This window comes from Salminus brasiliensis, chromosome 1, assembly GCF_030463535.1.
Source record: "Salminus brasiliensis chromosome 1, fSalBra1.hap2, whole genome shotgun sequence".
NCBI classification, from domain to species: domain Eukaryota; kingdom Metazoa; phylum Chordata; class Actinopteri; order Characiformes; family Bryconidae; genus Salminus; species Salminus brasiliensis.
In genome coordinates, this window is record NC_132878.1 from 80,530,299 (window position 1) to 80,539,509 (window position 9,211).

A 9,211-nucleotide genomic window follows, 5' to 3' on the forward strand; every position below is an offset into this window, starting at 1 on the left:
ATATATTCATTTTAGATATTTAGTTTTAGTTTTAAAAATCAGATTTCTATGTCAAAAAGTTCTTACATCTGCATACAAGAATGGCTGCCCAAGTTCTTAACCAGTCAAAGCTTTATGGGAGAAGAAATCTTAAATTCAGTTCTTCCAAAGGCATGTGGGAGACTTCAAGGTCAACTGGAAGAAGATTCTTTGGTCTGATGAGAAAAAAATTGAGCTTTTTGGACATCAGACTAGACATTATGTCTGTACATCTCCGCAAATACACCACCATCCCTACAGTGAACATCGGGTGGCAATATTCACACCCAGCTAAAATAATTGCTGTTGCCACATGCCTTCCAGCATGAACAGTTAAGCGAAGGGGAGACTCTACCTTCCTCCCATTACATAATATACATAAATATATAAACAAATAAAACATTTTTTTTCATTTTCTCCACTTTTGCCATTTTTCACATTTTGAAATAATAATTTAATATTAATAATAATTTGGCATTCCTGATACAACTTTACATTATATCATAATTCCATGCTGAATGGACCAACAGAAATGCTTTAAAACTACTTGGAACACAGTCTTTTTACATTGACTGTTACTGAACGTTAAGAAAGACGGCTACTTAAGGTTAACTTTAAGCCTAACCAGACACTATTGAGGACAAATTATTAACTTTACAGAGTCCGAAATTTTTTAAAAAACATATTATATATATTTGATAAAAATCACACAGACGCTTTGACATCTAAATCTAATTTTACAGGGTTTAGTGTTCTGTGAGTCCATTCTTTATCTTTATTACAGCTTCCATTGTTTTTAGGAGATCCACTTTCAGTTCTTATGCAAAAATCTACAGGACATGTTTTTTTTTTTTTTACTTTTTTTTTTCAAACTGAAACTTTAGTTAAAGAAGCCACCCAGGTAATTCCAAACATTCAGTGATGTTAAGGTCTGGACTGAATGTACTATGCAAGAATAGTTTATATGATGAAATAAATGAAAAAACAAAAATCCTGAAGATTATTGACCACTTCTCAGGGGACATGTACAAATAGTGTAGTGAAGTCAGGGGGAGGTGAGCAGAATGAATTTCTCATTGAGTATGTGTGAAACTGTGGGCCGTTAGAGTAGTCACTGTATAATGGGAGTGGGTGGCCTCAATGGTTGTTTCCATACTCACAATGTAAACCACAGCTCGACTGTTATAGGAATAACTGACGTGACAGTTTGAGTGGTCAAGCATCTATGCCTAAATGACAGTTACATAGGCAGAATACAATGTGTTCCTCAAAGATTTTGAATGAATTCAGCCTTGAGCCTAGCGAATGTCCGTACTTATAAATTTAGAATAAAATACATTGGTTTTGTCCCATTAAGAAAGTGTGTGTTTCAGTGGCATAGTTCTGTGGTTTTGAGCAAAGCTGTTGTGACTTGTGGGATAAAATTTAGCTCAGGTTTCTAGTTGATGTCATTATTGATGTGACTTGTGCAATGTATCAGTGAATCACCACTACCCTCATACCACACTGTCTAGCAGCTCAGTGACTCATCTGTCTTTCCACCTGTCTCCCGTTATCTTAGATTCCTTTAACAATTTCACCTGCACCTATTCTACCTTCAGTAAAACAACAGCAAAACACTTTACTGACTCCCAGGCCTTTTCAATCACATCTGGTTTAAAGCTAAAACAGCATTCCACAATAAGAACTTAATTCCTACATTCAAACATGGTGGTAATGTGTTGTGTGGGGATGCCTTGCAGCTTCAGGGCCTGGGTCACTTGCCCTATATTAAACTTTTAAAATGAAATAATCATGGGCTTGTAAATTTGTCTCAGTATTTCCATTGACATTGTTTTCCGTGTATCTTAAATGATGGTGGGTCAAGCTGAGACATACTTGACGGAGGGGCTGGTCCATTCTTGGCTTTGTATGCCAGAGTCAGGGTTTTGAATCTGATGCAGGTAGCTCAGTGAAGAGAACGCAGCATTACATGGCAGACTTCGTGCTTCTGCAGATGGAATGACCAGTGAGTTCTCGAAGATGTCAAGATCATGGTAAAGTCCAGTAGTTCCAGGGATGTACAGCAGCTCAACCTCAACAGATGTGAGTTGAAATCTGGGTGTCAGAAGATGGGAAAGAAAGGATGAGTTGAGTGTCATCAGCCTAGCAGTGGTAAGAAAACCCATGAGAGGATTGCTCATGGTACAAATAATAAAGAAACACAGTTAGAACACCCAAACTCTTAAAAATGTTGGCCTGTCTTTTAGAGAAATTACAACTAAAGTCAGAGTGTCGCTAAGTTGACTTGCCTGGGCCATCCAACGCCATGCCAGTGGACCTCTGAGAAACCTGGGGGCATTCTAACCCTTTTGACCGGTAGCGTACATTTTTGGAACTTTCCTGTGGACATTGTCTAAAGGTCTTGGCATTTTAATTTATTACTATGATTGGTCAGTCAGTCTGGCTCCATTAACTTCAATTCATTACAAAACTAACTTCTGTGGTTAGTTGGCCTTATAGTCACAACTAGGTCATATTTTCCATTCAGTTGATCTGATGATCTCTCTCTTTCTCCCTCTGTCTGTCTCTCTCTCTCAGTCTGTATCTATTTATATCTCTCATGAACACTTTGGCTCTCTCACACAATGCACAGCCTTGCACTTTCTCCGACCAAATTGTGGGTTGTGTGGGGGGGGGGGGGGGGGGATGGGTGCTAGGTGTTGAGGGTGGGATGGAAACAAAAGAACATTTTAAGGTATAGAGTTATGTGTAGGCTAGTCAGAAGTACTCCAGGCATCACTGTTACGTGTCACGATGAATCTCTACCACATAGTTTTTATCTGCATTGCATCCTGCCTTTGCTGCGGCACTGCAGGTGAGTCTGAACGGCTGAGTTTTCGCTGCTCGCTGCATCTTGCCTGCTACACTTTCACTGTGGTTGATGTTTCACAGGAGTTTTGGGGCGCTGAGCATTTTGTAAGACCACTTAGAATCAAAAACCGAAACTGTGCTAATCTACATGTGCTGTAATTCTGTCAGAAAAGCATGGTGTCCCTGTCTTCTCAACTTTTAACTTCATTTTTAAATACTATTTTATAAAGGTTCTTCAAATTGTGGGAACATTTTACTGATGAATGGTCTAACAGAAATGGTGCTAAAGCACACAAATAATAAAATCCTGTAACATCTTGTAACATCAGAAATCTGCTTCACTTACTACATTGTTATTTAGAACAGGACTGCAGTTTTCCTGGACTAACATTAAACATGTTTGTTTTTGCGGCAGCAAGCTGGCCCGCACACTGTTGTCTTAAAACACACAATACAAGAATACATGTGAAAAGATTTGCACGTTATACAGTCCAGACTGCAGGACTTTGCCCTATCAATGCAATTGTGTAAGTACTCACACACTTAACCTAAGTTCTTAAACATGTACTTTAATTCTGCATATGAACATGATACATTTGCATGATTTTCACTCCTAGATATAAAGGTGCTTCTTTGAGCGTTTTCAGAATAACCACTTTTGGTTTCATAAGTAGAGGTGTGAAAGAGCTTTCAAGTTTGTTAAAACTTTAAAATGTTCTTCACACTCTCTCACAAACATGTTTTTTTTCTATTAAAAGTTGAACCTTTGAAGCACCTTTATTTTAAGAGTGTACAGATATTTTTGTAGCTTTTCAAAGGCGTGCTTGTCAAACTAAAGATGTGTGGTAATTTCCTGCCACATTTCATGATGTGTTTTTTGCTTGCTTCTCTATTTTGCTACAGTTTTTTGACAGTGAAGGGGAAGACTCTGTGTTACAATCCAGACTTGGACTGGGTTAAAGATGCAATGAAGAAAGTAGACCAGAGAAAGGGGGAGAACAGAGGAAGCGGCTCTGGTCCAGCATCCTCACCAAAACCCAAGAATGGCCCCAGAAAATCCCAAAAAGGAAAGAGAAAGGGGAAGAAAAGGCAAAACCAGTAAATTGTGTTTGAGTTTCTAATTTTAAAAACTCAGTGGTCTGTGTGGTATTTTGGGATTGCTATATATTTGAATGTGTAATATAACCTTTGAAAACAATGCTGAAAATGTATCCCTACTGAACTTCAATTGTGTGCTAAGATTTCCATTTTCCATATGATATTTGCTTACCTAGATTTGCTTACCTAGACCTAGATCCTACCTACCACGTTCTGTATGGTTCAAATAGTGGTTAGATAAAAAGAATGCTTCAGTTCACATTTTAAAGTGCTTCTCTCATTCTCATGTATAGTATTCCTGCTGTGCATTGAGCAACATAGCCAAACCCTTTTGTCAGAGCAATCATTTATACAAAGAATATATACATCGTATGATCTTATGTGCACCCTTAAGCGATATATGTGTGAAATGGAACGCAGATGGTTGGTTTTATGTCTACATGAAAAGAACAGAGAGCAGATATTCTTACTGTGTTGCATGATCTTTCCAAGAGTTCCACCTTATCCAGGACTGAGTATTTCTGGAATTTCTGAGATTGCCACTGGTGTAAAAGCTAAATTAACCAGTGATCACATTTTCCATCTGTATCCCTGAATTTGTAAATGTCTAAAAAACTAAAATGATTTGTGGCAAATTCTAATTGTACTTTAACTTGTGGAATTTGCTGTATGATTTTAACTTCTCATTGTGTTCTTGTTTCCATTCCACTTGGTTTTGCTCTGAATATTTGAATTCAGTCATCAAAAATTCATCTAACAAGATTTCAGTGTGGAGTCAGGTCCCTAATATTATAGTATCGAAATGGTCTTTTACATGCCTTAGGACTGCTTTTGACACCATAGTTATGTTTGCCTTAATTATCAAGCATTCACAATCAGATTCCTTCTTGGTATGGGTTCTACTGAAATGACTGCAACAAGTTAGTTTAAGTAAGTTTTAAAGCTCAATCACTGTTCTGAATGCCCCAAAAAACTAATGTGGAGTTCTTTAAGAGCTGTGGTCTATGGCCACTGGTCATGTAAGAATTTACAGGGCCTTGTTTATCTTACTGATTTGTCTTAAATAACTTTGAAATCTTGTATCACAACTGATTCATATTTATGCTTTAAGAAATGTAAACATGTTATCTTTTTAGGCTTAAGTTGTCTTTTATCTTTTAATATATCAAAAGCTTTTTTTATTTCTTGTTTGACTGATTTAAAATCTGTCTGACTATTGTGTTGATGTAATTGTGTGAGAAATGCTATGTTTACTTTTATGCTTAAGAAGGTTTCCAGTACATTAAAAATTTCTTTAGTAAAGGCAATGGTTCAATACAGAATCATCACAACTCAATAAAACCTATGTATGTTTAAATAGTTCTTTGCTCAGTTTTTATCTGATGTGTATGTTTTTGTTTTTAAGAATCTTCAAAATAATTTTGTAAAACACAAACTAACAGGGTTCTACAGTTATTCTACAAGTCAGTTGATCCTTTTTAAGACTGCTTAAGAAATAACCAACAGGGGGCACTAACTGCCAGTCAGTGCAGTGTAGACTTCAGTCTTTTTTGGCTGGATGTCAAGTGGAGTTTTTGTCCCCCTCACCACTCTGTACTCTCCCTTTAAAAGGGAACTTCCAGGTCGGTTTTGTAAATAGTGTTTGGTGGTCAGTGACAGGCAATAGACAACTGTTTGGCATCAACATTACTATATGCATTTCAGCTCTCTTATTAGCACTACTGAAGAAAAATATATTTTTTATATTTGGGGCAGATCTACTAGAACCAGTCTACTAAATGTGCCTGCAAGTAGTTGAAAATGCTCCTACGAGCATTGCAGATATAAGTTTTTTTTCCCTAAAGTGTCATTTTAACCTCCGTTAGCTGGCCGTTCCTGGCTACACATCAATGTCCATGGACCATTAGTGCATTTTTTTCCACCTTTTTTTTGGTGCGATCCTCACAATTTTCATTTGAACATTTATGCCTGAAAAAAACTTTTGCATTTTCCTGTTTATATTGCTCATAAACTGAATGTTTAGGCTTCCGGGCCAAAAAAAGCAACATATGTGGTTTCCTGAACTGTGGCTTCCTGAACTGTGGTTTCCAGCTCATTCCGCGGATAAGTCCACTTTCATCATCTTTTACCCTGTAAAACACATTAGCAATATGATGATTTAGAAGGAGACTGTAAGAGAGGGGAGGGAACTTTAGGCTGGAGTTCAAGTGGCCTTTGCTTTGTTGTTGGAAGCCAGTCCCCTTTCTGATAAGTAGAGCCAGAAATTAGAGAACTGAGTTAAAAGTGAGAAGACAGTGTGGCGGAGGGTTGGAAAGACGTGAACAAGAGTATTTATAGGATAACAGATTGAGAAGAGGACTTCAGACATGTCAGGCATATTTAATTCTTTTTTTACTTATACATACCCCACAAGCCTGCTTTCTCTTATAATGTGAAATATTTAGAAAAATCGTCTTAAAATTTCTGACAAGTCCCATTTCTGTCAGTTCTTGGTTTTATGTATATTTTTACTGGGTTTTGTCTAGACCAGCCCACTATAATAAAAGAGACTCCACTACCAACCACCTCGCTAGCAGGATTTTTATTAGTCGTACTAACTGATTAAAAAATTAACATTTTTGTAAAACATCAACACATTTTAGAATAAATGCACAACATAAATATTAAAAAGTCAAAACAGGTTATTGGATTATCTCTCACTGTTACTACACTTAATACACTTACTGATAATCACTGTAAAAGAAGGTAAAAGAGCACCCACAGCAGATGCTTGACAGCTTTCTACACCTCAATTCTATGCCTCGTTATGTTCAGTAAAAACTCCCTTGTTTAATTTTTGTAGACATGGTTTCCAGATGTTTTGCATATTTTGTTTATATTCTGAAATGAGTTGATGAGTTAATGACATCAACCCCTTTGACTCATTCTAGTGCACTTGAGGAAGGTTAGTTCAGTAGAATTCAGTGTGCTTACTTAAATAATGTTTTATCTTCCTTTTTGTTTTACCTTATATGGCCACTTGATCTCATTAATAATAATAATAATAATAATAGTAAATATTGTTATTATTACTATTATTAATAATAATGAGATTATTATTATGTAAAATATTAAAACAAATTGACTAAACAATTCTACTAGACACTCAACTGCCTGCAAAACCCCTTTTTGACTGCAAAACACAATGCTCTTCTGCACAGTGACATCTGCACAAATATGACCGTTACAGAAGATTCATCAGACAATTGTGTATTCTCCTGCAAAATTTATTGTCAGAATTTTCAATTGAACATCTAAACAAGCCGGATGCATTTTACAAACAATGCAAAAAAGTTAGAAAAAAATGGAAAGAAGTGAGGTGGTGTTAAAGGTAATGTATGTTATACTATGTATGAGGTACTACTTGGTAATTTTTATCATTAATGTTTAAAACAGTCTGGCCAGAGGAGGATGGGTCCCCCTTGTGAGTCTTGGTTCCTCCCAAGGTTTCTTCCTCCAGCTCTGAGGGAGTTTTTCCTTGCCACTGTCGCCGTTGGCTTGCTCACGGGGGTCTTTGACGCTTCATGTTATTTCTTCTTTCTTCTCTGTCTCTGTTCTTTATTAAGTAATAATTATGTAAAGCTGCTTTGTGACGACAACAGTTGTAAAAAGCGCTATACAAATAAATTTGACTTGACTTGACTTAAGTAGCATGGCTTATTTTACAACCAGTGGCACTAGGAATGGATTTCATAAGAAGCCAGAAAATTCTGAAAGCAAATCTCACACCATCTAAAAAAGCTGAAAATAAAAAAAAAGATGAAAAGAGGCTGGCTTCTATGTCAGGATAATGGTTCTAAAGACACTTCATAATCCACAAGGGACTCCTTACAACCCCCTCCCCCTAACCTAAACATCATTGGAAGTCATAGCTGGCCACAAAAACCATTTGAAAGCTGTGATACTTGGTTACTGACCATGCAGGGTGCCTAAACTTGATGTTTATCATTATCCTTTGTTTTGTTTTGTTTTTTTGTTATTTTGAAACTGTATCAATTTGAGAAAAAAAAAACTAAATTTTAAAGAATTATCTTTTATTTAATTTGTAGAAATCAGGTCATCTTTTACATGCCACTGTCTAACAACCAGAAAGACAAGGATTTATACAAACAGCAGCACAGAACCTGGAGGGCTTGTGAAGCTTGAAGTCTTGGTGTAGTGATGGATCATCAGTTGTCGTTCTCAAGTCATGTTGCAAACGTAACTCGGTCATGCAGATTTCTCCTGTACAACATCTGTAGAATTCAACCCTTCCTCTCTAGAGAGGCCACCCAGATGCTCGTTCAGTCTCCCATCACTTCAAGACTGGACTACTGCAACTCTCTTCTAGCTGCTCTCCCTCTGCACACCATCAGGCCCCTGCAACTTATCCAGAATGCAGCAGCACGGGTCGTCTTCAATGTTCGTAATTGGCTCAACCCGCCATGCCTCAAAATCCGCGGAAGACAAGTGTCCCGGTTTTTTTCAGTCCTGGCACCAAAGTGGTGGAACGAACTTCCCCTGGGTGTCTGAACAGCAGAGTCGCTTGCTTCAGTCTTCAAACGCAGACTGAAGACCCACCTCTTCAGAAAGTACTTGGACTAATAGCAGAGTACTATGGTTACCTCATTGACTTGTGTTTAGTAATGTCTAAAGCTTAGAGGTATCTTTGAACTATTAGTCTATTCTAACTAGCTGAGATTTTTTTCTTGAGTAAAAAGCAAAGCACTCTGGATAAGAGCGTCTCCTAAATGCCGTAAATGCAATGTAAATGTAAATATGTCCATGTCGTTACAGTTTTGAAACATCCTTCAGTGGCAGAAAGAGAGTTAGAGGAGACCCTTTCATTCACTGTAATTTTAGGATAATTACAACTAGAGACCCTGCCTCTAAAGGTAAAGCTGTTTGTTACACGCAGACAGTCTATAATATAATCTATAATAAATGTGCTTTATATGTGTAAAGCACCAAAGAGTTGCAGCCTGTTGCACATTATGGTCCTCAGACTCCTTCCCTAAACTGTCTCTTCCTAAATGACCACAGGAAGGCACTAGCTGACAGTGAATGCAGTTTACACTCTGTGAATCAGCTGAATGTCAAGTGGAGTTTTTTATTCTGTACTCTCCTTGCTCAAGGGAACTTCCGATTTGTTTTAGTGGGGAGAGCACTTGATGGTTTTTACACTTATTATCCGCTAATTTAGATTTTTAAAAATTTTATATGA

At 37.2% G+C, this 9,211-nt stretch overlaps 1 protein-coding gene across 1 annotated transcript; it reads left to right on the forward strand.

Moving 5' to 3' along the window:
- Positions 1–2,768: 2,768 nt before the first annotated feature.
- ccl32b.3 (chemokine (C-C motif) ligand 32b, duplicate 3) lies at positions 2,769–5,308 on the forward strand. Its single transcript, XM_072658434.1, has 3 exons — positions 2,769–2,875; positions 3,287–3,398; positions 3,775–5,308. Exons 1-3 carry the CDS (start codon positions 2,815–2,817, stop codon positions 3,971–3,973), a joined length of 372 nt encoding a protein of 123 aa, XP_072514535.1. The 5' UTR covers positions 2,769–2,814; the 3' UTR covers positions 3,974–5,308.
- The last annotated feature ends 3,903 nt before the right edge of the window (positions 5,309–9,211 follow it).

Excerpts from the sequence above, each read along its gene's own strand:
- ccl32b.3 (XM_072658434.1), top strand. The coding sequence starts at position 2,815 with ATGAATCTCTACCACATAGTTTTTATCTGCATTGCATCCTGCCTTTGC. Across the intron at positions 2,876-3,286 it reads CCTTTGCTGCGGCACTGCAG|CAAGCTGGCCCGCACACTGT; the intron begins GTGAGTCTGAAC and ends TTTTTGCGGCAG. Across the intron at positions 3,399-3,774 it reads TGCCCTATCAATGCAATTGT|TTTTTTGACAGTGAAGGGGA; the intron begins GTAAGTACTCAC and ends ATTTTGCTACAG.